At 44.3% G+C, this 27,730-nt stretch overlaps 1 protein-coding gene across 2 annotated transcripts in view; it reads right to left on the reverse strand.

Moving 5' to 3' along the window:
• Window positions 1–27,730, reverse strand: part of Arhgap26 (Rho GTPase activating protein 26) — a 390,006-nt gene that overhangs the window by 11,863 nt on the left and 350,413 nt on the right. For both annotated transcript variants that reach the window (XM_052155156.1, XM_052155157.1), the window contains exon 21: window positions 3,825–3,935. In XM_052155156.1, the coding sequence (XP_052011116.1) occupies window positions 3,825–3,935 (111 nt within the window). The remainder of the gene's footprint in view (window positions 1–3,824; window positions 3,936–27,730) is intronic.

Genomic DNA, 27,730 nt, shown 5'->3' on the forward strand with positions numbered 1-27,730 from the left:
GGGCATTCCTTCTAGTCCTGGGTCCTTGAAAATTGAAAGATAAGAATTGAGAGTCTGTTATGCAGTAGGGTGAGCAGAAGTGGTGGTAATCCAGAGCGATTTACCAGGGAAGGATCAGTTTACTGCTGTTCTTTCTGGTTTTCTTATAGCCAAAGGACGATGGTGGGAAGCACAGAGCTGGGAAAGGAGACGAGAAGAATGCAGGGACAGCGGGGATGAGGAGGGAAGCCTTTGGTGTTCACCGGTTCCAGTTGGATACAGCTCTTCTGGTCCCATCTCATTAAACAAAGAGCCTGTGTGCTGGCTAGCAAGGACTCAGCAGTCAGTGCATAGCCTTTGAGGTTGGATAAAAGTGTGTTCCTCTCCCTGCTTCCTGCATGGACCACAGGGTGGAAACTGCCAGGAGGCTGTGATAGGCAGTAAACCAGCCAAGCCTTATTCTGACAAGCATGTGTAGCCTTGCATGACATGCGGGGTACAAGGGGGATGCAGGCCATAGGAGCCAAGACTGAGTCCATGCAGAGGCAGGGCTGCCTCTGAGGACAGGGTGGCACAGGTGGGCACAGCGTGAAGAGACCAGGGAAGGAGAGCTTTCTCTGGATAGGGTTCTCCTACAGGTTACTTATTAAACTCAGTAAATAAAGGTAATGGAACAGAATAGGAGCCACCCAGGAAACTAATAGGGCTGTTTGGTGATTGGAGAACAGAGGCCATGGTCTCTAGCATCCATGAATATTATTTGAAGGGATTCACATTCCACCAATATTAAAAATCTGCAATTTAGTAACAAATACTAAGAAAACAGTGTGTTAAAGCTAAAGGTGAGGGTCAGGAGAGAGTCTGTTTTTCTGTAACAACTGACAATCAGTGGGAAGATCCTCTCCAACTACCTATGGACTCAGAGAGGGACAGAGAAGGGGCGTGCTTATGCATGCACACGTGTACACACACATCATTGTAAGTGCTGGGGATCAAGCCCCAGGCAATGTGGCTATCCTAGACAAGCACTAATCTGCAGAGGACATGCTTTTAAAGGGAGTTGTCCCCATTCCCCCAGAAGTATGGTCACCAGAGAAAGGACACCTAGTCAGATCTGAGTTTCATGCAAATAATATTAAGTGTATGTCCATAAGATATCCATATACTAAGAAGTGCATTTTTATTTATGTCCGATTCAAATCTGAGTAGGCTGTGTATTTATTTGCTTTGCTTATCTGGAAGCTCTAACTAGGGAAGTTATGTCTTGTTCAAAGTCTGCCGTTGCTGTCAATTTTGTACCAGATAGCTCCCTCTCAACGTCTCTAAGGCGTTTGCTCTAAGCCCTACCCCAGTGGAAGATCATATTGGCTAGAGGTTTGGGTTTGGATGCTCTGTCTCTGACTGAAGGCAGCACTGTGGGTTGTTTGGTTCCTGCCCTCCTCTGCAGCTGGACACAGTTCCCATCAGAGCATTCTTCAGCACTGGGCTGGGCCTTCAAGGGCATGAACAACTTTGGAGCCTTCTGCTGGTTCACTTTTAATTTTTGCCTCTGAGCATGGAATGAGGCCAGGAAAACACTCAGAGGAATTTCCCTCAAATGCCCTTGCAAGCTTGCAGAATGACAACCCACTCTATGGCGCATGCTACTGGAGGAGGGGCCAGCTTGCCGTGGCTTGATCAGTAAGGCAGTTCCCTGGGGCCCAGGTACAAATTAGGGGGTCTGAGGTGGGGGCTTCTGAGGAAGTGGACGACGGGCAGGTAGAGAAAGAGGGCAGATATAAAAGGGGGCCTCCTCTAGGGCCTGTGTTCTCCTGTGCTGCTTCTGAGCATGGAACAAGAAGCTCAAAAGTGGCTTGACTAGAGAGAGAAGCCCGTTCCCACAGGTTTCCAGGACCCTCATTAGGCTGCATCCAGAGTCTGTTGTTAAAAGCCTTGTCAAAGGAAAGTAATCTGAAGTTTTATGTTTTTTTAGTCATTTTGGGGAAAGGCAACACTAGACCTGAACGATGGGTGTACGCCCCCACCTCTTGGCTAGACACTGTAACAGCAATTAGGGACTGGAACCAGTCTCTGGTCTCCTAGTGGGCTGTCTTCTTCAGCAGGGTGCTGATCTGTGCTTATCTTAGCATATGCAGTAACTCTGGTGACACCCAATTTCAAGCCCTACTGTGGCTTGCCTATTTTAAGATCCCTAAAGGATTGTGGGATAGCATCACAGTGGTGCTCTTCTAACAGAGGCCAGAGGAGGCAGTACTGAGCAGCCATTTACTTGCCTCTAGGCCAGCCCCATTCTCCTAATGCCCATTTAATAAGTGAATGAGCCATTGTAGTTGTTCTGCTTCAGGTCCGCATGGGTCAGTGACTGACCTAACTGGAATCATCCACATGGTTTCTAATGGCTAGAAAGTAAATGGCTCCTAAGTGTCTAGTAGTTGCCTAAGGAATAATTCGCAAATAGCTTAAGTGTTAGGAAAACAGTACCTAAGTTTTACTTTATTTATGGGGTGAGGAGAAAAAGAGCATACTGCAGAGCCATCTCCCCCGACATCTAGGACCAAGCTAGGTGGGAAGTCACATCTTACCCAGCAGAGCTGAGGGCTGGGATGGCACAGAACCTTAACCAGGGCTGTCCAGGTCTTTGGAGTAAAAATTCTAGGCAGGTGGCACCTCATTTGATGAGGTGACCATTTTCTTTTTCTACAATATGGTCCAGACCATTTATCTTCTGGTTCTCATATGAGACAGAATGACACAATAGATGTGAAGATGCCCATGGGGGATCTTATAAAGCATCCATTTTATAAATTAGGCAAGCCTGTGTGATGGGCTCACCCCTAAGGAGGAAAGGCTAAAGATGCTCATGATGCTTCGACCTGGACTCTGCACGTGGCCTGTTGAAGTTGGAGGCCTAGTCTGCGAGATGCCCTGCATCTTGTCTGTAGGATTCCTGTTCCCCTCTTTCCCTGAATTTCAAGAGTTTCTTTCCTACAATGAGCTCAAGGGTAAACCTGTGCCACTTGGCTGTGGAGCTCTGCAAGGCAGGACCGCAGCATGACCCTCTGGGAGAAGAACTAGGTCAAGCCACTCAAAACAGGGGTGCTGCCTATCCCCATGAGCACTTGGGGTTCACGACCTATAGAGACACGAATGGGCTGCGAGGCCAGAAGATTCCTGGAGTGCATGGGGGCTATGGAGGTGGAAGCCCTGATAATTTGAAGAGTAAGTGCTTCAGGTCTCTAACGTTGATTCTGTGTTATACACGTCTCTCACTCACTGGATCTGGTCTGAGTGCTGTCAGTGCTCAGGGTTATTGGTTCAACCCATAAGCAAAAGGTGCCAGATGTTACCTGATAAAAATGTGACAAGGAAAGGCCAGTTTATGCCTCAACATTGTCCCCCCTAGAATGTTCTATCATCTTCCAGCAAAATACGGAGAGCCCAAATGATTCAGAAAACCATTGAAAACAGGTGCAATTTTTGGAGATTCCTGTCCCGGGATTAACTCAGAAATGTGGGTAAAGGCTGGAAAGAGTATTTTAAAATGCCATGCAAGGCCATGCATACTGTGCCTCTTGGCTTCGTTTCTTAGGATGGGATCACAGGAGAGCAGAGGAGACCCCCCATGTCCCTGACCAGCTCTGCATACACGTGGGCAGGTCAGTCATCATCCGTAGTTTTACCTGGAGTCTTCATGGACCGCTTCTTCTGGCCTGTCAAAAAGCAAGTGCAGGTTTGGATGACGGGGAGCAAAGTTGGCGAGGAGGCTGAACACTGCATGAAGAGAGGACCAAGCCAATGAGAGAACAACGGCAGCAACAGAAAACCAAACAAACCCTGCCACAGACCTGATGGGGGATGAGTCGCTGGACGTGGATGAGGTGGGCATAGGGCTGGATGGCGCCGAGAACATGGGCCATGATGGCGAGAGGGGTGAAGTTGGGCTTGGATTCGGGGGGCTGCAAGACATAACAACCAGAAAACTCATCAGCACATAGGGAAGCCACAATGGGAGCACAGGCAGTTCATGGGAGGCCAAATGACAGGGTGCTAGAGCGAACATGGGAGCATCAGAGTCCAGAAGCATGGCATGCTGTCAAGTCTCCGTGCTCCAGGTCAGTCCTCTGCACTTGAGGTATTAATGCACAGACAAACCTCTTTGGTCTGTCTCACAAATGCTTTTTAGGTGACCTGAGGTTCTCCACTATCCATTTACCACTGGCTATTGGTGGACATGCATTGTACCTACCTACATGAAACTGTATCCATGTGTTTTGCTGCCTGCTTCGGAATACACTGGACTCACTCTCAGCTAGCCTTTAGCTTTCGCTGTTGTGTGCTTTTAAAAGTTATGTCTCAGCAGAAAAGGATATTTTTCTGGGCCACAAAGGCCATTCAGCCAGAAAACAATTTCCTGTTTACATTTTTAACTCCATGGGCTGTGTGCCATCGGAGATCTGAGTGTGCATTAGGAACACGCTAGGGGACAGGCAGGATGGATACACACCTTTCAGAGACAGCACTTATGTCTAGGATCAGTTCCCTGGAGATGCACAGCCCAGGTCTGTGCTTTCTCTTGTTCGCAAATGCTCAATGAAGAACCCCAACCAACAGGCAATTTTAGAAATAGAACCCAAACCTCAAATTTGTCCATTTTATACTGTGATGGGAAGCTGATTAAAGGGTCGGAGAGAAACAGCTGAAGTTGCTATAATCTGGCTTATACATTTTAGTTAGCCATGCTGGCCATCTGCCTTATTTCTGCAAATTATACAAACACCTTAGCACCTAGGTAAAAATCACAGTATGTCACAGAAAGTGCAAACACAGATGGTGGGGAAGATTGGGAGCAGAGCTAGTCATACAACCAGCCACAGTCCCTGAATCTTCAGCTGGCTGCTAGACTGTTCAAAGCTCTCTATGGAGTACAATGGACAGGAGTCAGTCCTAAAGGACAGTCACAGATGGGAATTTAGCAAGAGTGTGTGTGTGTGTGTGTGTGTGTGTGTGTGTGTGTGTGTGTGTGTGTGTGTGTGTAAAATGCTATAACATGAAGACCTGTATCCGCATTCAGAAAAAAACTCTGTGTGAAGTTCATATCCTTGAAACTGATGGAATACTTAATTCAATGTCAGTATGAGTATTATATCTATAGACTATGGATCTGTGAGCAAGGAAGTATGGTTCCTTCGCTGTAGCTGGACGGTCTATGTAATCCCTCAGGTATTAAGAGATAATTAGTAACTACACTAGTGACACTCGCTAAGACACTCAACAAGCCCACAGACAGGCACTGCTGGAATTTCCACTTCACAGATGTGAAGCCCTGGGCTACGGTGGCGAGGAGTGCCAGTCTTTAAGTGACAGGGCCACGATTCACCCGATGCTCTGATCCGAAGCCTGGGCTCTTGTTTCCAGTGTTCATTCCCTGGGAACACTGTTCCACCAGGCCCCCAAAAAGCTGCTTATCAGACCCATGGCATTTATGATTCTCTTAATCACTGATTTATGAGTTTCCTTCAGATGTCTACCACGTTTGCAAGGGAGAATGGAAACACAGTAGCTGATTCAGTAAGATACCACACATAGTAAATTCCAATAGACTCCACAGTCCTGTTTCCAGGGTCCTGGCTGGTGGACTCATCTAGCAGATGGAATTCATACAAGAGAAGAAACAAAATTCAAGAGTAGATCCTATTATCAATTTCTTCTATCTGCCAATGACTCATTGACGAGCACCCGTAATGAGCAAGAGAGTAAGTACAATTTGCCAAAGCTCCTGGCTCCAAGAGCTTATAGCATAGCTGACAAGATGCGACAGGTGGAAAAGAACAGCAACCAAGACAGCAAGAATCACTGGACGGAGGTCGGTGACTCTTGCAATGAGTTGAGCATCTACTCCTGGGGACTCCCACTTCAGGACGCTGTCTCTCACCTCCTGGGGACTCCCACGTCAGGATGCTGTCTCTCACCTGCACCGTGCAGCCTTCCTTACTACCGTGCCGGCACCCGAGGCCGAGCTTTCTCAGGGCCCTCTCAGTCCCACTTCACAACGTGCCAGTCAGGGCGGCCTGAAAAGGACTCCTGGATCATGGCCAAAGCCATAACACTCAGTGGTACCAGAGGAGGGAGGGTCAAAGGAACAACTTGGGCTCAGAGGCCTGGTCTAGTCTGTTCCGAACAATTCAAAAGGATTTACGAAATAGTTTAAAATTACTTCTTTATTGAGGAAATGCCTGTAGCTTCCTATCTCATCTGTACAGGAAGTATAGTCTGGGAATACAATATGGGGTTCTGAGTGTTGTTCTATATCCTCAGACATCTCAACAGTTCCAGGAAAACATGGATGAAATTATCTGGGGGTGGGGGAGGGGGAGGGGGAGGGGAGGGCAATGGTAACTTCTGTAAGAAGTAACTCCTCATGTCTCTTGTCAATTGCCGTAATATTAGCTGCTTTTTTACATGTCTAACAGTATTTCATTTGTTTGTTTTAGTCATAGCAATAACATTTATTTGCTATGAAATGACCAGAACTTAAAATCTATTACCACTGTAATAATCACATGCATACTCTACAGTATTTTTTAGGATGTTTTCAACTACTAAGGCAATTATGCTTTTCAGTTTATACTTCAGAAATGTGTCATAAATGTCCCTATCAATAGCACCAGCACACATTTTGATATGCTGAAGAGAGCTTATAATAACAGAAGGGTTGTACACATAGAAGTGATCCTCCAAGAAACACTGAGACATTCTCCTTTAGTTTTGATGGAATTCATACAGCATATAGGAGGGACTTAAAATGAGAAGAGATGATGATGTTGATGATGATGGTGATGGTGATGATGATGATGATGGCGATGATGATGATGGTGATGGCCCATATGTGTATAACTATCAATTTCCTCTTTACTACAGCAACAACTGGCTATATAGGTTCTTTATTAAAATGACAAGAATTAACAACCAACCAACCAACAAAAACCTCGCACACCATTACAATCCCAAACAAATCAGGCCAACAGAAAATGGTCAATTTCACCTTCGGCCCTAAAACCTCCAATAAGAAATTCTGGATTCTTTTCCCACTAAGAAAGCCAAACATAACAAACAATAGAGGTTAGAATGGGAGGAAATAACTTTCTAACTAGAGTTTGAGCAGATGACCCCTATAAAGGCTTCTTCCAAGCCTCAGCCCAGCTGGGCAGTTCCCAGTTGAATACCCCAGCACATTTTTCACCCTAAATATTCCTGGAGTCCTGCCAAGCCTTCATCAAGGTCCAACTGCAGCAATCACGACTTCGACTTCAGCGCGGAAGGAACATTTGCTGGACTGCTTTGCATCTAATTGGAAGGCCTGGGTCCGCTATAGTGTGCTGGCCCATGGTGTGCTCAAAAGGAGTTGTCTGCCTAGGCTGTTTCTTCAAAGTCCCACACAGTGAGAGTTACAGTTCAGGAGGAAGATAAGCGGCAGGCTTGGCAGTCTGGGAGCTTGTGGCTGACAGTTCAAGTACAGTGTGTAGTAATGTCATCAGCTTGACGCCCTCTGTGGTGAGTCACTTGAAAGATGGGACGTGTGATGTACCAAGCAGGACACCCTTGCCATGCTGTGAACAGCGCTACCTGGGCAGGCTCCCAGTCCCGCTAGAGAGGCCGCAGACCCTTTCGGGTTTTCACACCATCATGAAAGGGCTTTATAAGAGGAAGGGCGCTCTTACAAGAGACATAAGCTCACCACTAAAAGCGAAGTTTACCTCAAGTGAGGATGTTCGCCTTAGCCTGTTTCTCTACAATACGCAAGGCAGGGTTTATTCCACAGCACAGGAGGTGGAAAGGGAAGAAAGCTGATCTTTCCAAATTCTTATAAACAAATTATGATTTGGTATAAAAATGGAAAAATACTTTAAAAAAAGAAAATCAGTGAAGTTGTATATAGCGTATAGAACTGATAATCACTTTATATCTTAGCCAATGCCTTCTGACTTGCGGGATCAGCATAATATTATATGCATAGCTATCAGCTTGTTTTGTCGATGTTACTCAATATAAGCATTTCCAACGTCATTTAGTAGGCTCTAGTACATTTTCAGTGGCTACAGGGCATTCTATTGCATGGTATCCCTGATTCATGTAGTCATTCTGTGTGTAATCCACATTGTTCTCCCCTTTAGCTAGTATAAATAGCACTGCCATCACATCCTTATAGAGGATCACTGCCTGTGTGTCACCAATTGTTTCCTTAGCATAAATTCCTGGAAGTAAAATTAGTGGGTAAAAGGTTAGGGAGCTTCTTTTAAGGGTCACGATATATCCTGCCAAATAAAGAGCTTTTCAAAAGAGACCCAGGGAATGCATTCCAACAACACTGAGCACTATCATGTCAAAAGACAACATAGGTTGCTTTGGTTTTAAGATTAGCTAACGAGTGTAATATCCTCGCAGTGCTCTGTTTCTACATGGAAGCAATATTTATGTCTCTAAATTATATCAGCCTAATGTTAAGTGAGGAAAGCACATGGACAGATGAATGACCACACCTAGGGACACTGAATGCCCTAGATGAGGGTAGGGCGGAGTCAAGAGAAGTGGGAGGAGTGAGTATTCAGCTAGCCCAGAACTCTGGAAGACTGAATAGAAGGAATGAGGAGAGGATAAAGGCTCCAGAGCCAGCATCGCACTGTGGAGAAGACATAAAACTTGCATTTATTCCTCTGTCAAAAGTGACCCATGAGCTGCATGCAGCCCACGTGCCTGTAGTTCAGGCCTGGGCCAGGGTTGGCCTTCAGACCTGGAATTTATACTGAAGCCATTAAGGCCACTCATCTGGCCTTATCTCTCTTGTCTTTATCCTCTCCCCAATAAGGAGATGGAAAAGTCAAAAGCATTCTGGGTAATAAAATTCCAAGTCAGTGAGTGCCTGTTTCCTGGAAAACATCCATTTATGATTTGCCTTAGGATATCATGCAAAGAGCAAGGAAAGGAGCACTGGTCATCAGGACGACAAGAGCTGGTCTGAGCAAATGATACAGAAATAGACGTATAAATGTGACAACTGAAAAGTGCAAATTCCATCATGGTGTGCGCACTCAGCATTTTATAGCCAACACTGTGTATATGTCAACCTTTAGGAACTTGCAAAATGTAGTTTCAACTTAATAAGTAGAAAACAAAAGATGCTCATATGCCCCTGAAATTCATTCTGTGTTCTTTCATGACTTACAAGTGTGTTTCAATATTCATACAGATTCTTTCTCCTCATCCATTATATTTTATATACATTTAAATTCTGATAATTACAGGATGATTCCTTCTTTTAATGATGCTAGCTGACAAAAATTCCCTTAGGGTCTTAATAGTCATGGGAAGTTGCTTTCAAGAACACTTTTCTAATAATTTGCATTAAAATGCTCAACTAATCCACAACAGCTTTTCTGTTTTCCAGCTTAAAAATTTCTGAAGGATGAGTTTCAAATCAACTTTAAACCCTGATGCTGTGGGTGGAGATGAGGAGCGACCCAGGCTTTAGCAAACTAACCATCTTAGCAGAGGTGTCTACAGTCTATAGCTCATTTGGTGACCAGGGTGACTCTTCTCCAGAGATGAGTCAGAGAGGGGAACTCTCAATATGAGACAACTGGACAAGAGTCCTTAGTTCATTCACTTGCTGCAAAGAAAGCCCTTAGTGGAAGGAGACAGAGGTTCTGGCAAGGCCTGGCTGCGCCTCTTTGCAGCAGGTTATACAGCGTAAGTGTCCTTTCAAGGTCTGTGTGGATGCAGCATGTATGTATATATGCATGTATGTATGTAGGTATGCATGTGTACCACATGTGTGCCTACTATCAAGGGAGGTTAGAAGAGAGATTGGAGCCCTGGAACTAGAGTGATGGACGGTTGCGAGCCACCATGTGGGAGCTGGGAACTGAACCTGGGTCCTCTGTAAGAGCAGAGAGTGCTCTTAACCACTGAGCCCTCACTCTAGAACCATCTTGTGTGTGTGTGTGTGTGTGTGTGTGTGTGTGTGTGTGTGTTTTAAGCTTCATGGCTTAAGTAGTTTTAAGCTTATAATAGCATTGAACAGAAAGTCCTAAGTTCCCTTGTCCACAGACAAACATTGTCTTTGTACTTTTCAATAGTTTCCTGAACTGTCTACTACCCAAACTGCTCACTGTGCTCTTTAGGATGTCTGAGAAGGCCAAAGGGTAGCTTAGATGTTCCGTGCCCTGGGTACATTTCCACCTGGCAGCTCCTAACTTACGCTGTCCTCCACCTTTTCAGGCAGGTGCCTTTAAGACTCTAACTGCACACCTTCTGCACCCAAACTAACCTCGCTACCCTGCCCACCTCACTGACAGTTTATGCAGACTCTTCCCGGGACTTGTTTTTTTCTTTTCTTTCTTTAGTGAAGTTAATACAACCATCCGCGGCCTCTTTTCTTCACTGGCGCACAGGGAAGTCAGGAGGATGTCTCCGATGTCACATTCTGAGGAGGCTGGACAATATGTTATGGACACAGCAAGAAGCCTGACCATCTGGCAGGCTTTTCTATACAGCCTCCTCTCAGGGAAGGCTTCCTGTTGGCACTACTCAAAAGTGAGCAGGGAGAATTTCTAATAAGAGACAAAATGTTGACTAGCAGAAACAAAAGCGTATCTAAAGTTAGCAGTGGTGGTCTCAGATTCTTCAGTGTGACAGTCACCCTGTAAAGGCAACGTAAGGAGTCTAAGATGATGCACTGCCCAGAGCTTCAGCACTAGAGAAAGGGTTTCTGCTAATGACATTGGCTAGAAGGGGTAAATACTTATAACCGTACCATGGTCCGGATACCAAAAAGGCTTATGAGGCAGAGAGATAAGATGAGGCAAGCTCTGATGCAAAGGCCAACCCTCTCCAACTCTCCTTCCTTCCTTCCTTCCTTCCAAGTGAATAGCGACTCCCCTCGAATTCTACTGTTTACCCAGTAGTCTAAGCTTGTGGGAAATTGTCTGCTCTGATTTCAATCTATTCTAGTCTATCTTCAGTGCCTGGCCCTGTTCCTTCTGCAGTGTGCCCAGCAGTAAAACTCCTGTCTCCTCGCTTTCCATGAGGTCTCGTGATACCAAGGGTGCAGGGGCAGAGGACTTTACTGTGATCTCTCAGCCCCCTGTTTTTTTAGTTCTGAGGACTTCCTGACTTGACTGTAAAAAAAAAAATCTGAGTGATTTTCCAGCAAAGTCACCTTTCACTGGGGGAAATAAAAAGAATTTTAACATCTGTGAATAAAAACAAATGGAAGGAATATGATTTTCATATTCCTTCTCTCCAGACCCATCTCCCCAACTTTGTGCACTGCCCCCCCTCCCCCCCCCCCCCGATTAAGTGTACTTGGTTAACTTAGATGGTGCATTTTGGTGACGATTTTAAAATATAAATTTTGCCATGTAATTTCTCTGCTTGAAGCATTTCAATGCTTCCTCACTGATCACAGGAAAATGACTAAGACATTCTCAAAGGCACAGCCAGTCTTGTTTCTGACCCATCTGACAGCATACTATAGGTACACAGACCTCCTTAACACACTGTTTAATAAAGGTTGAACCTTCCCACTGTTTACTAAACGTAGCATAAACCCCTTCCCCTGGCAGTGGGCGTTTAGTTGGTTACTACACAGCAGCTTTCCCAGATCCCTTCACCTTGAGACGTTCTTACCCACCCCAGTGTGTCACCCACATTGCCGTAGGGAGACATGGAACCCAAGCTGCACAACTGGAATCCTCCCCACCAGCACAGTGGCTGCTCCACGGATGAGCAGTATCCGACCACCAAGTACTCACAGGGCATCCGTCTCAACACTCCCCTTTCTGGACCTAACACCTTAAGTGATTGTTCCATAATCCCATGGGAAATATTTGCCAGCAAATGAAGTTCTAAAAAGAGAGGGATGAGAAGCAATCGTAAGCCCAGTGATGTGATTCCCTGGGTTCAGTTGTACTTAAGTTGGATATGTCCTGAGACTTCTTCAAATGCACACTGAGAACTTTTACCCCAACCTTCCAACCTACCCAGAAGGTCTCTCATAGTGAGGACCTAAGACCCCTTTCATTACTCCCCCTCTTTTATGCTCCTGGGGATTGAACTCAGGGCCTCAAGTATGCTGGGTGAGCACTCTTCAGCTATCCCCTCAACCCCTTCAAGCACACTTGTGTGTGTGTGTGTGTGTGTGTGTGTGTGTGTGTGTGTGTGTATGTTTTATAGAGTATTGTTATATCTAGTCCAAGCTGGCCTTGTGGCTTTGAACTTAGGATAGTCTTATCCTCCTAAATGCTAGTACCCCCATTCTTCCTCCATACCTTCTTACCTTCTCCCTACCCCTTCTTTTGAGACATATCTCGTGCAGCTTGGGTTGGCCTAGAACTTGATATATAGCTAAGAATATGCACCAATTCCTGATTCTCCTAACTGATCACACACACACACACACACACACACACACACACACACACACACACATCAAGCACTGAGACTTCCAGGTATGAGCCACCATGCCAGCCAGCCTTCCCAAATCACGGTCACTGAATGACCATGAAGTAAATAGTTTAAATGGCAGACCAATAAGCACATTTGAGGATATTGTGCAGATACCCTGTATAATGATTTAATATATCAACTGCTTTTTTTTTCCTAATCTTATAAACCACAAATAAAGTAAACAGGCAGATACTGTAGCCCCACCCTGTCTGGATCTGGCCCAGGAACCTCAGATCGCCACCCTGTTGTCACAGCAGCTGTAGTTGGCATGTGCCTTGGGCACGCTTTGAGTTCCCCACTCCTTGTTCCTGCCAGTGCACATGCTTCTGCCTCTAATGTTCCTGCGCTTGTGCTAGCCATGGCCTATCCAGTTATTCAAAGCATACTTCAAATGCCGCCTCCTTCCTGATACTTCTTTGATATCACAAGGAGTCAAGCAGTGTATCTTTCTCCTCTTAAGCCTTGAGGACTTTATTTCTCTCCTGGTCTTGACTCTATGTTATATTGTCATTATTATATCCCCTTTGAACTTATTATGCACTATAATAAGTTTCTTTGAACTGGTGATATTCAAAAGCCATGTTAAAGTGAAAAACTCTGTAGCCTTAAAGCAGAACATTTTAGGAAAGAAAATATGTGTCCACCAGAGACCAAGGGCCAGACTACTGGCAGCCAGGGAAGCTTGGCATTCTGAAATCAGAATAATGTGAGATTAACGGGAACTGCTCTTTCTGGTGGGTCAAAGTAGCTCTGCAGTCAGCCACTTGCTTTCCAGCCTGGGATGATTATACTTAAGAAAATCGATACGCTGTCAGGGGAGTTTCCTATAATTTCTTTTTTTTTTTTTTCCTGTTAGGAAAGGAGAGAGAGAAATACTGGGTGAATTCCTGGGTTTTGGTATTCAGTCTCAGTCACCAGTGGCTTCCTTCTTCCAATGGGATAAACATGCAGGGCTGTCCCCAGTCACGCATGCGTGCCCAATACCATGGCTTGGACTTGGCTGATGTCATACATATGCTTTAAATCCATAACATTTTTAAGTTCTTTAAATTGATCTCTCCAATAAAATATATACCTCTACTCTAGTCCTTTCTAAATAATAAAATCTCATTATTATTTTATTATTATTACTAATTATGGCAAAAATAAAGTTCATCCACACTCCATTTAAAATTAGCTGGGCTCTCTCAGTGGCATCCCACTTACACTTGAGGAATTTCTTAGCCACCAAACCCAATTTTTTTTTAACTTCTGTAAAACTGTAATATATGTTTTTAGAAAGCCTAATGCTTTGAAGAACTAAATAAAGTATTAAAACACATCCATCCATGCGGGTGCTCATAGTCGTGTTTTTCTAAAATCTTAATTTTGTTATCATTTGTTTGTACTGCATACCAGGAAGCAACTATCAACAGCTACAGACTGTTTAGTGCTCCCAGGAGAGCTCAAAACAGAACTTTTGTCCTACTCAGATGCCTTGAGCTCCTTCAGTTTTTGGTGTCCAACCTTGAGAGCACGGAGGAGGTGTGCAGCTCTCTTCCTAGAAAGGTGCTTTTTGCCGTTGAGTGTCAGGCTCCTCCCAGCCATCCGCAAACACTGGGCAACAGTTTAGCTCTACAGATCTGCCTTGCCTGGACATTTCACAAAGCGAGCATAACTTGTATGGTCTTTTGTGGGCTGTTAATTTTATAGCATTATTTATGAGGTTTGTTCATGTTGGAGCCTGTATGCCAGTCAATTCATCTTTATTTCTGAATCATACTGCACTGTATGGACACCTACTGTCTCCTTATGAATTTGTAAGATTTCTGTACACACTGTGAACACAAATTATTTATCAGTGATAACATTTGAAAATATGATTTTCCATTTGCATCTTTTTAATTTTTCTCAAGTATCCTTTGAAAGGCCAAACTTCTTATTTTAAACTGACATTTTATTGATTCTTTGTTTGACTAGAATCATGCACCCAAGCCCACTCAACTCCCTGTCCCATGATATCCCCTCTGCCCTTGTAACCTAGTCCTCCCAAAGAAAATAAACAAATGTTTTAAAAGTAAACAAACAAAACCAACCAAACAAAAAACCTACAAAGCACAGAAAATATCTTGTCCTGGAAGCTGTAATATGTCACAGTGTGTGTCACAGTACAATCTTTTGTCCACATCTTTACTAGCATCTGTTCATTGAAATGGGCCACTGGTCTGGTTCAAGTCCTCCGGCCTCTTCTACATTATCCATGCTGGATCCTCACCAGGACTCCTCTTGGTTGTCCTGTTATTGAAAAGGCCAGACTCTGATGGTCTTATTCACTAGGTTTTTCTCCTGTAGATGGTGCTTTGATTATCTTATCTAAGAAATCTCTGCCTAAAGTATGCTTTTCCTCTCATATTTTCTTCTACAAGTTTCCTGGAAGTGTCCTAATTTTCTTCCATGATTGAAGAACAGGGTACAGGGCCTCATCCAGTGTTCCTGACACCAGGCACTGGATGCCTGGGCAAACTGGAAGCACCGTCCCCTACAGCATTGTTCTACTGTGTATTTTCACAATTTACTGAACATTTTATTTAGGAAGCATGTGTTAGAAGACTTAAAAAATATATTTTGGGTTGTTTTAGATGATATTTCCTCAAAAAACCTTGGAAGCAAGTCCAGTGGGACTGTCTGTTAAGACAAGAAAGAAGGCAGCATCTGCCTGCTGGAGCTGCACTCGTGCTGTGAAGGTGCAATCACCTCCCCGGGGAAGGGTTTGAAGGGTTTGATCTTTACAGCAAATCCCTTACTCAGCACGGCTTGTATTGGACTTTCTGGTCCTAAACCCAGGGTTTTCCTCCTGTACCCCAAAGTTACAGTAAAACCTCAGCCACTGAGAGCACATTGAGTGAACTGTTGACTTCCTATTACTAAATATTTACCCAGAATTCCTAGATGATTTTTAAAAGGGAGGAACTGCAGCAGGTCTCAGGAACCCAGAAGAGAAGATGTCTGAACCACCTCTACCCTCAGCCTACTCATATCCATGCACACTAAACATAAAGGTAGGAGAGAGGAAGAAAATAATCACCAGTTTGTGTACTTTTTGTAACTATCCTTGTAGAATTTCTGTTTCATGTGTTTTCTGATGTGTTGAATATACAATGACTACAGCAGAAATAAACTTTATAAATAAGTTGACAGAAACAACATATGCATATTAGAGGTACTTGCTCCAAATAGTTTCGTCTGAGAATATTTTGATTATTGTGATTTTAAAAATTTAGCAACAATCACATGTGATATGAATAGTAAAATAATGGAATTTAAGCAAACAAAAGTAAAAGGAATTCATTTTAGACAGCATTAAGAGCTAAGAAAAAAATTGCAGCCAGGGCGGTGTAGAAGCAGGCGCCTGGCTGGGGAGGTGGGTGGAGCAGTGTGAAGTCTGCTGACAGGGCAGCGTCTTTGGGGATAACACCTGAGCTGAAGTCTTAACCCAACCATGGAGCACTTTGCTGTACATGCTATCTGGGATTAAAACTAACCTAACCCCCACTTTCCCCCCTCATAATCTTTTTAAGAATAGTCTTGCTTCATAACACTGAATAAATTTAATGGACAAGGTCTTATTTTGATAGAAAGCTCTATCAAGTGGAGATCAGTAGGAAAGGGCCTGGCTGTAGCAGAGTTCTCAGCAGTGGCTGGTAACAGCTAAACAGACTTATTCTGTAAGCACCTGCTTCTCGGTAAAGCTCAAACACCATTCTGTCTGGGGACAAATGCTTGCCTCTTCAATGGTGTTTCTGTCTGTCCTTAAGAGGGGCTGTGCTTCTTTCTTTTTGGAAAAAACAATTAGCTAAGACCCAAGCAACCAACCAAAGTGCTCGGGGAGTCCTTCCTTCGCACAAACTGCTGCATCTCCAGTTCACGAGGGGATCTGGGATCCGATGCACGGTCAGATATCACAGGTGGCTCGCTCCCTTATCTTAGGACACTGCTGTACACCAAAGACTTTCTGAAGTTCATTCACTTTTATCAGCAGGCTGATGGCAATTCATGCACACAGGTGCCCATTCTGTTCCCTTTAGGAGTCACCAGTCTGTGTTTTCATCCACTGGAAAGTAGGTGACAATAAGTTTTTCCACGGTCCCAATCCCTCTATATATCTATATGCCCTTTCTACTTATTGACCTCCCCAGCCCCCAAACTTGCCATGACAAAATGACACCCTGGTTATACTAAGGCTCCCTTGTCACTCTTCTGGGCAGCTATGGAAACAGAAGGGGAATCCCTTAGGAGAATCCTTCCAAGGGAAGAATATTAGAAACTATAATGTCAGCAAATTATACAGATAAAAGGCATGAAAATGTCCCTTCCTAACTCTTAGGCTAGCAAGCAGCTGAATGGATCCAGCAGGGTTGAGGCCCATGAATCTATACCGATTATGCTATCCTTTCTTTGTTGCATGGGTTCGGATGAGCAGCCAGAGATAGGAGTCAGAGACTCTAGGTTTCTACTGCGCCCAAGATAGCTTGAACCTGAGGATGCTCAGTACAATTTTACTCCTTTCAAATTTAATGTTTGTATTTTCAGACTAACATCTCAGTAAGGCTGCCTTGGTCATCACTGCTCTTTAAGCACCACTGCTGCTCGAGGACGACCAGAAGAACAAGGCCAGAAAGTCGGCCGATGAAGACAAAGACCCAAGGCAAGGCCAAGAAATGGTCCCAGGGTCGGAACAGGCTCTTCAACCTAGCTTTGTTTAACAAAGCTACACTCAACAGTCCCAACCATAGCTCATTATTCCAGCTATCGCCACTTACCACCCCCTCCCCCTCCCCCCTCTCCCTTCACCCCTCCTCCTCCACCCCACCCCCAGAAACTGAAGATTTCAAGTTCCTTGACCAGGGCAGCCTTTTAGTACCTACTGAGTAAAGGACTTATCAAGTTGGTTTCAGATCACAGAGCCCTGGTAATTTACATGAGAAATACAAAGGGCAGTGAAGCCACAGCAGCTGGCAAAGATGTACAAACAGGCTCAATCACGGCACATTTGGAAAACAGAACTATATTTTTAAAAAGGAAGAAGAAAACTTGTTTGAATAAACTTTTACTGCTTTTGGCTCTCAAATCACATGCTAGGCTTCTTATCTACTGAGTCTTCTTTCAATGCCAATCTGCCTTTTAGTGAAAAGAATAAAGGAGTGTGGGTTGGGGACGGTTGAGACCCCGTCCTGTGAAATATGGTACCTCACATTCTCTTCCAGGGTTTAAGGTTACTGAGGCTGTTGCTCATGGCAGTTAGAAAAGGAAAATCAGGGTCAAGAGCAAACCAGGTCTCTGTTGAGACAAGACACAACACAGACACAAAGTCCCGCTTCTCAAACACCAGCTAGCTATCCCTGGCAAGAGAGTGCACTGCTCACATGCTAAGTCTGGGCTGGGCACATCTCCTTGCTGCTGGCTTGGCCCAATCACCCTGTGAAGGCTGCTTTGGTTCTCCTGTGGGTAAGACAGGGCTTAGGGAGGCTGAACCATTTCCTAGGGTACTTACAGTGGCAATGAATGTCAGGTTTCCCCTCCCTGCTGCTCTGGGAGGCACTAACAGGGCTGATGCCTCTGAATGCTAAGTGAACAAGTCTGGTGGACAAGAGGAACCGGCCTGACGCAAGTACAGTAAACTTGGAGGGAATCTGCTTGAACTGACCCAGAATCTGCTAAAGCAGTCACAGTGCCAGTTTCCTGAGTTCATAAACACGTATTTCACAGAAAAGTGTCTGGACGCCTCTCAGCAGTTTGATGGGCTGTCTGTTTTCAGAGAATACATGTCATACATGATAAACAGACTGCTAAATGAAAAGAATATTTTAAGAATAGTGAATCAACAGTTGGTGTGAGCGTTTGGGATCAGGAGGCCCTCCAGTAGCTCTGAATACCGGTTCTACCACTCCGTTCCCATATCACCTGGGGAGATTTACTTAACTTCTGTGTGCCTCATTTTCTTCTCTTGCAAAATGGGGGTCATTAATAATGGCCACACCCTGGGGACTGCTGAGAAATAAGTAGACTGTACACACAAATGTGCTTAATCCGTTAAGGCTTGGCGCATACTAAGTGTTTACTAGTCGGCAGCTGTTGTGAGTGGGATATGCTTGCCTAAAGCTGTAAGATGATTTCTCTGTTTCGGAATGGAAATTAGGCTAAAGGACTATGTACTTGGTAGCTGCAGCATCTATAATGCCTAAGACATTGACGCAAACAGAACACAGATGTATACCATGCCTTTAACTATGTCAAGAGGGAGATCAGGTAATGCGTATTTATAAATTGCTCCCCGATACAGGACACAGAAAGCCCTGGATCCCATGGTGAGAGGAAGCTCATCTGTGGAAGCCCCGCCTCTTTTCCCACAGGCCAGGAGGTGGTACCTGCTTTCCTACCAGCTCCTTCACTTCCTTCCAGTGGTGTCACCAGACGCTTAGATGAGTTTCCTGAGAAGCACCGGACTCTATTCCTATTAAGGAGGATGGGGACCAGGACCCCCATAGATACCAAATTCCCGATGCCCAAGCCCCTTGCATTAAATGGTGAAGCATGCTCAAATTATTTCCTTTTTTTTTTTTACTTTCTTTTTTCTTTCTTTTTTTGTATTCGATATATTTTTATTTGCATTTCAAATGATTTCCCCTTTTCTGGCCCTCAAATTATTTTCAATCCCTAAAGTAATATAAATGCTATCCAAAAAACTGTTTCTCTTTCCCAAACAATAGAGCAATAAAAGTTCTCTGCATGTGTTCGGTAGAGATGCAACTGTATTTTAGGGATACACTTAGTTTTCAATTTGCCATAGGTTATGTATATCCTACAAATGTTCACCTGTTGGAACTTAATCCCTGCTGTGAGGGATTGAGAGGGTGGGAACCTTCTTTTTTTTGTTGTTTTTTGTTTTTGTTTTTGTTTTTTGAGACAGGGTTTCTCTGTGTAGCCCTGGCTGTCCTGGAACTCACTCTGTAGACCAGGCTGGCCTCAAACTCAGAAATCTGCCTGTCTCTGTCTCCCAAGTGCTGGGATTAAAGGCGTGGGCTACCACTGCCGGGCCAGGGAACATAATCTTACTGGATTGTGTAAAGGTAAGGTCTTTGGGAAGAGACAGGATTGGGTAAGGTCATCAGGTGAGACTCCCATGAATACCTAGAACCTTAAAGGAAAAGGGTGAAAGACCATGGCACATACTCTCTGTCCCTAACTATACCACTTCAGGACCATTGTCTCAGTCAGGGTTTCTATTCCTGTACATGACCAATAGCACGCACAATAGCATGACCAAGGAACATTGGGGAGGAAAGGGTTTATTCAGTGTACACTTCTATGTTGTTGCTCATCACCAAAGGAAGTCAGGACTGGAACTCAAGCAGGTCAGGAAGCAGGAGCTGGTGCAGAGACCATGGAGGGATGTTACTTACTGGCTTGCTTTCTCTGCCTTGCTCAGTTTGCTTTCTTATAGAATTCAAGATCACCAGCCCAGAGATGGTACCACCCACGATGGGCCCTCCCTCCTTGATCACTAATTGATAAAATGCCTTACAGCTGGATCTCATGGAGGCATTTCCTCAACTGAAGCTCCTTTCTCTGTGATAACTCCAGCCTGTGTCAAGTTGACACACAAAACCAGCCAGTACAATTGACCCCTTGTCAACTTGACACACAAACCATCACTATTAAGCCTCAATCCTTACTTTCTTATTTATCCCCAAGATCTAAATAGCTTTAAAAGTCCCAGTCTTGTATATTAAAGTTCAATCCCTTTAACATATCTGATATCTTTTAAAATTTAAGGTCTTTTAAAAACTCAAAATTTCTTAACTGTGGACTCTACTAAAATACTTTCTTTCTTCAAGAGGTAAAAATATCAGGGCACAGTCACAATCAAAAGCAAAAACAAACTCCAACTGTCCAATGTCTGGGATCTAACTCACAATCTTCTGGGCTCCTCTAAGGTAATATGGGTCACTTCTCCCAGCCGTGCCCTTTGTAGCACACACTTTGTCTTCTAGGCTCCAGCTGCCTGTACTCCACTGCTGCTGCTGTTCTTGGTGGTCATCACATGGTATTGACATCTCCAAAACACTGCTGTCTTCCACTGTAACTAGGCTTCACCAATAGCCTCTCATAGGCACTTTTCATGGTACCAAGCCTCAACTCCTTTGCAAAATCCCTTTAGTCATGGACCATCAATTGTAACTGAGGCTGCACCTTCACCAATGTCCTTCTATGGCCTCTCACAGTGCCGAGCCTCAGCCTTTCTTCATGACTCCTTCATGCCTTCAAAACTAGTACCACCTGGGTGACTCTTACACATTACAGCCACAGCACAAGGTACAACCTTGGCTATCTCTGGAACACAGCCTCTGTGCTCTCAGAAAACACTTCCTAGAAGATTTCACCTCAGTGATGTTGGTCTCTTTTTAATCACCGCTAATTTCTTAGCTCCAGCTAACCAGCATCAATAGTCCCAGTGACATAAAAGTTTGCTTTAGTGGTTCTGATATCTTGTTAATCACAGCTGATGATTCAGCCCCAAATAAACACAACTACAGAATCTTCACAATCAAAACATCAACATCCCTGATAAGAGTCTTTAATTTTCTCTCTGAAATTTCACAAGCCAGGCCTCTATCTTCTGCACTGTTCTCAACATTATCTTCCAAGCTCCTACAGAACATTCCACAGAGCTCTTATTCTAATGGCTCTTCTGGCTCAAAGTTCCAAAGTCCTTTTACAGTTCTCCCCAAAACATGGTCAGGTTGTCACAGGAATACCCCATTCCTGGTACCAATTTGTCTTAGTCAGGGTTTCTATTCCTGTACAAACATCATAGCCAAGAAACAAGTTGTGGAGGAAAGGGTTTATTCAGCTTACACTTCTATGTTGTTCATCATAAAAGGAAGTCAGGACTGGAACTCAACAGGTCAGGAAGCAGGAGCTGATGCAGAGGCCATGGAGGGATGTTCTGCTTCTTCTGCCTTGCTCAGTTTGCTTTCTTATAGAACCAAAGACCACTAACCCAGGGATGGCACCATCCAAAATGGGCCCTTCCCACTTGACCACTAATTGAGAAAATGCCTTATAACTGGATCTTATAGAGGCATTTTCTCAACTGGAGCTCCTTTCTCTGTAATAACTCCAGCCTGTGTCAAGTTGGCATACAAAACCAGCCAGTACAACCATCCAGCAAGAAAATTACCACCAGGTGTGTGGCCTTTTTACCACATATATCTGAAATTCTTTCTTTCCTTTATCCATTGATCAATCCATCTATGATCCACCCATCTATCCATTCACCCATCCACTCACCTACCCACCCATCATCTATCCATGCATTCATCTATGTGCCCATCTATCCATCTCATCCATTGTTGTGTGTACGTGTTCACAAAAGCCTGAGTGGCAAGTGTGGAGGTCAGAGGACAACTCTATGGAGTCAGTTCTCTCCTTCTCTCTTTACCTGGGTCTTGGGGATTGAACTTGGATCACCAGGCTTTCACATTATGTTCCTCCTTGTTTTTGCCTCATGGCTGCCAATAGGCTAAATGATGGTTCTTTAGTAGGGTTGCGCCTTTGAGGAAGGCAACCCTAGAGAACATTCAGTGAGAAACTTGCCACAGTGGGCTCAAAGAGGAAGGGGCAGGGCATGCTCCTTGAGACATGCAGTATGCTTTACCTCTCTGCTTCCAGCTTTGTAACTCTGCTTCACTCCCTTCTCTTGCCTTGAAAAGAAAATGTTGTGAACAAAACAGCTGGGAACAATGCTTGGCCCACAGAAAGCATCTCTGACATAAAGGCAGGAATTGTTAATGAAGCTGATAACAGAAGGCATTTAAGGACAGGAATCAATAACCTTAGTATCTATACAGCCCTATGTAGCTTTCCAGAAGCACAGCTAAGTGTGCACATGCCTGTAATCCCAGCACTGGAGAGGCAGAGGCAGGTGGGTTTCTGAGTTCAAGGCCAGCCTGGTGTACAGAGTGAGTTCCAGGACAGTCAGGGCTACACAGAGAAACCCTGTCTCGGGAAAAAAAAAAAAAAATCCAGTGGCAGAGAAGCATCTTAAAAAATGCTCAACTTCATTAGTCATTAGGGAAATGCAAATCAAAACAACCCTAAGATTTCATCTTACACCAGTCAGAATGGCTAAGATTAAAAATTCAGGAGACAGCAGGTGTTGGAGAGGGTGCGGAGAAAGAGGAACACTCCTCCACTGCTGGTGGGGTTGCAAATTGGTACAACCACTCTGGAAAGCAGTCTGGCGGTTCCTCCGAAAACTGGGCACCTCACTTCCAGAAGATCCTGCTATACCACTCCTGGGCATATACCCAGAGGATTCCCCACCATGTAATAAGGATACATGCTCTACTATGTTCATAGCAGCCCTATTTATAATTGCCAGATGCTGGAAAGAACCCAGGTATCCCTCAACAGAAGAGTGGATACAAAAAATGTGGTATATCTACACAATGGAGTACTATTCAGCCATTAGAAACAATGAATTCATGAAATTCTTAGGCAAATGGATGGAGCTAGAGAACATCATACTAAGTGAGGTAACCCAAACTCAAAAGGTGAATCATGGTATGCACTCACTAATAAGTGGTTATTAACCTAGAAAACTGGAATACCCAAAACATAATCCACACATCAAATGAGATACAAGAAGAAAGCAGGAGTGGTCCCTGGTTCTGGAAAGACTCAGTGAAACAGTATTTGGCAAAACCAGAACGGGGAACTGGGAAGGGGTGGGAGGGAGGACAGGGGAAGAGAAGGGGGCTTACGGGACTTTCGGGGAGTGGGGGGGGGACTAGAAAAGGGGAAATCATTTGAAATGTAAATAAATTATATCGAATAAAAAAAAAGAATGAAAAAAAAAAGATTAAAAAAAAAATCCAAAATAACAAATCCAAAAAAAAAAAAAAAAAAAAAAAAACAGGAAAAAGGAATGGCTCCTGGGTTCTTCTAATTCAAATAGCCAAAGCCAGGTGACTTTACTTACTTTTCTGTCATTTTGGTTCTTAGAAAAGTGATGTTCATTATACCTTTCAAAGATAGAAAGATGTGTGTGTGTGTGTGTGTGTGTTTGTAGCTAGAATTACCAACAATGAGCTTTTTCTCTACACACACACATCTGAAATATAGAGAAAAAGCTCACTGTTGCTAATTCTAGCTACAAACAAAATCCAAGCTTAATGGACAAAGTAAAGAAATAATAATAAGCACAATACAGATCAAACTAGTCATCAAAACGCCCACCTGCCAACACACTGGCAACTACTTTATTGTTTTGATTTGTTATTGATTATTTTATATACTTATTTAATCCATGTATGTTTTGAATGTTATTATGTTTTTCCTACAATATCAAGTTTACTATAAAATATCTCATGTCAATAAACAGCCATCAGCACTGCACTGTTTAACAGCTGTGTTGTAATTCTTGACCATGTGGAAACAACCAACCTATCGCCACCGAGGGACACTTACATTATTGCCCCTTGCTATTACAAATAATGAAACCTACTTCCCTTTGTGGAGCTCTCCGACTGTCTCCATTTGACAGAAAGCAGAAGAGCTAAGTCAAAGCAAAGCCTGTGGCTTTCACTAATGCTGCCCCCCACACTGCTCCCAACAAATGGTTCACTCATCCATAATCTTGCCCAAGGTGGGACAACTCAGTCCCATCCCTGCTGGCTCCTCCCCCTTCCTATTTCTTGAATGGATTTCAAGAATCCATTTCATATGGATTCTGAGGTTCTTATCAAAGAAACCCATCAAGACAGCTAAGAAAAAAACCTAGCAGATCTAACCCGGGCTGCAGCAGTCCTCCCGGTGAATCCGAGTTCTCAGGTGGACCTTCTCTGGATTTCTGTAGAGTTGGGTACAAGGCGAGGATTGAGTGGCAGTGAGTCCCAGCTCTCAACTGAGGATGACCAGCTTCCTCCAGGGCCTTCCTCAGTACCTGTACTTAAACCCTCAACTGAGGCGAGAGCCTGAATAAGCTTAGATATTGTCAGTGACATGCTGAGTATGCAGGCACAGGCTCCCTCTGCCCCTCCAGCAGCCTGGCTGGATCCACATGGGAAGTAAAACCTCCTTCACAGCCACCACAGAACCAAGGAGGGAGTACCTTGCTTGATAGGTTTGTTTTTTGTTTTTTTGTTTTTTTAAGGGGACACGAAGGAGGGAAAAATGATTTGGGTCGGAGGCCTGGATTGCTGCAGTGACTACTTTAGCTGGTTATGAAGAGGCATTCTCTACCCACAGCAGACAGGAAGGGACAGCTGGCATCAGAGACTTGGCAAATCTCTCTTGAATGGTCAATGTTGTCTCTGCATGTGACAGATGGATCTGGTCCGAGGTATTTGCTGAAATGGATAATGTAATATTCACATTGCCAGCCTAGACCCACCTGCACTGCTTCTCTTTAACCCCTTCCCCTCTGGGAAACTTCCAGAATCTCAACACCTTACCCTCTTACTAGACAGTGTTTCTCTAACCATAGACAAGGAGAGTTTCAAACCATGTGGCTACCATGAACAAATAGGAAGAAATGGAAGAATCTATCCCAAAAACTCCATTGAGAGACCTGTGACATGGTTCAGAGGGTAAAAGGCTGGCGATCCAGCCTGAACACCTGAGTTGAATCCTGAAGACACACAGGGTGGAAGATAATTTAAAAAACTCATAAAAGTTATCCTCTGACCTCCACTTCCATGTCATGACCACATGTGTGCCTGCCCCACACAAACATGCACATGCATGCACATCATATATAATAAACGTAAAAAATATTTCCAAAACATAATAGTCCCTCTGTCTACTATCTACCTCCCTTCCATTCTCCCTGCAAAACTTGAGGGGTTCCTGGAATATTGTGAGGAGCAGGAATGCTGTCCTGGAGCCTCAAAGCTCACATCAGTATTTGCAGATCTACCATGGACAATAAGGACTTAGTACAGCCATTTCCCTGCACACCTTCACCCAAACTAGAGACAGGAGGCGTGGCCTCCAAGGGGAGCCTGAGGGAATTTCCACTGGGGAGAACAGCAGCTGCCTTCTGGGTAACTCATGGCACATGTAGGCAGGGAAGAACTTGAGAAATGAGTTTCCTAGAGTTAATTCAGTCACAAAACAGCTCCTCCACAGACTATGGATTGTGGGAGAGTTTTGCTACTTCTCAAGACAGGGCAAAGTCCTACCGCATAGCATGAAAACATGGGACTTTGTATACTTCCAGAAGAGGTACTGGGAGGCCTTAACAATGTAGCTAGTGGCCGTTAATATTCTCTGAGGGTCCTTGTAAGGTGGGCCACTCAGCCCATTCTGCCATCAATCACACCCCCTCAGTAGGCCCAGCAAGCCAGTCACGTCATAGTAGAGTCCATCATTTATGAACCTGGTGTTCTACCTGGTCACAGAAAACCTTCCAGTATACTTTACACTGGGGCTGTGCCAATCTACCTCTTCCTCCTCTGCCTCCACCTCCTCCTCCTTGTTAATCTTTTGAAAAGCTATATTGCCTTTCAAAAATATTCAAATTCCCCAATAGCCTTACCTAGGGAAGGCTTTGTTTATTTATTTTGGGGGGGGGGAATTGGTTTGTTTTTTTGAGTTTTTTTTGTTGTTGTTTTTTGCTTTGTTTTGTTTTGTTTTTGTCACTTTAACTTGCACAAGTCATAAGAAGTCAGCCAGTCTGTTGCCAGAATGCTGGGTTCAAACCATGAACAAAAAAACCAATCATAGTGCTGGAAAGACTCTGACTAACAGGTATCATTACTTTCCAAAGAACCGATGCTATGCAGCATTTGGAGACCTGAATGATCAATGACAATTTATTTTGAAAGTAACAATCTAACCATGACTTATTTTAATAACAGAATGGTTACAGCACAGTGACTACATAAAAGTAACACAGCCCAGCTACCTTGTACAGAACAAAACATTTGTCTTTTTATGTAGGAAATGGCGGGAATTCTGCTCAGAGTATATAAAACGCAACTGCTATGTGAATCATTTCCCAGGCCATTTGCATAAATGAGTAAGACATGATCTTGAACATTTTCTGTACGACAGGCTTTGGAATTCTTAGCTTATCATCAGATCCAATCTTATTATTTTTTTTTAATGGTTTCACTTAACAATCTTCTGAAGTTATCAGAGCCAGGCCTTACCCTAGATGCCAGGACTCCTGTAACACCCAAGGCAGTGCAGCGCTTTCTCTGGTAAGCCCTCGGTATGTAAGGTGAGACAATGAGCTGCAGGGCAGGAAGGTGCTCTGAAGAAACCATGTGTCAGATGGTGATAGGTGGTGGTCAGAAGGTGCGGGGTGGGCTGAATGTGTAGACTGGGAAGACCCTTTTGTAGCAACCAAGGCACAGAGGCAAGAAGGGACTTAGCTTTTAGACAGACACACACCACAGGAGCCTGAGAAGCAGAAGAGGAGGACATGGGAGGTCAGGCAAGGTAGGCTGGGCTGACAAGGACAAGCCTTGAGGAAGAATTAGATTTCAATCTATGTGGGAGCAGATGGCAGGAGGGCTTGCTACACAGTTTCCTGAATCTAGGACATTGCTAGAAATGGGAAGTGCTTAAGCATTTAAAAATAAAAAACAAAATACCTTATAGTTACAAAGAGAGCCGTCTCCTAAGTAGGGACTCAGAAACCCCTCCTCACAGAACAGTCTAAAACTCTCTTAAGTGTGTCGTATGCATTTAGTGATTCATGCAGCAAACAGATATTTTTATCATTATGTCCAAGCACTGCGATTAGGACTGCAAAAATACAAAATAGCAAACGTGATGCTCACAGAGGCTTGGAGACAAATAGCGAGGCATCCCACTGTCAACCATGCTCTGCTGGGTAGACTAGCGCTCCCCATGGAGGAGAGAGCGCCAGAGGAGAAGGTGAGAATGAGGGTGAGCCGTGGTGCAGGACATTGTGTTCCCAGGTGGTGAGAGGAAACGGGCAAGGTTGAGGAAGTGAAACAAGGTAGCAGGGCCAAAGGAGAGCGGGAACAAAAGCTGCAGTGTCAATCAGGAGCAGGTCCCTAAGGCATCACAAAGAACACAGGGTTCACTGGGTTTACAGGATTGCTGCAGGCCACTGGAGATGCCAGTGCTTCATGAAGCTAGTGCTGGAGGGCCACTGGATATGGGTCTGAGAGCAAGCAGACGGTCTGGGTACAGACAGTGGGCATGCTGCTGGCAAGTGGAACGTCAG

Source organism: Apodemus sylvaticus, chromosome 13, assembly GCF_947179515.1.
Source record: "Apodemus sylvaticus chromosome 13, mApoSyl1.1, whole genome shotgun sequence".
NCBI lineage: Eukaryota > Metazoa > Chordata > Mammalia > Rodentia > Muridae > Apodemus > Apodemus sylvaticus.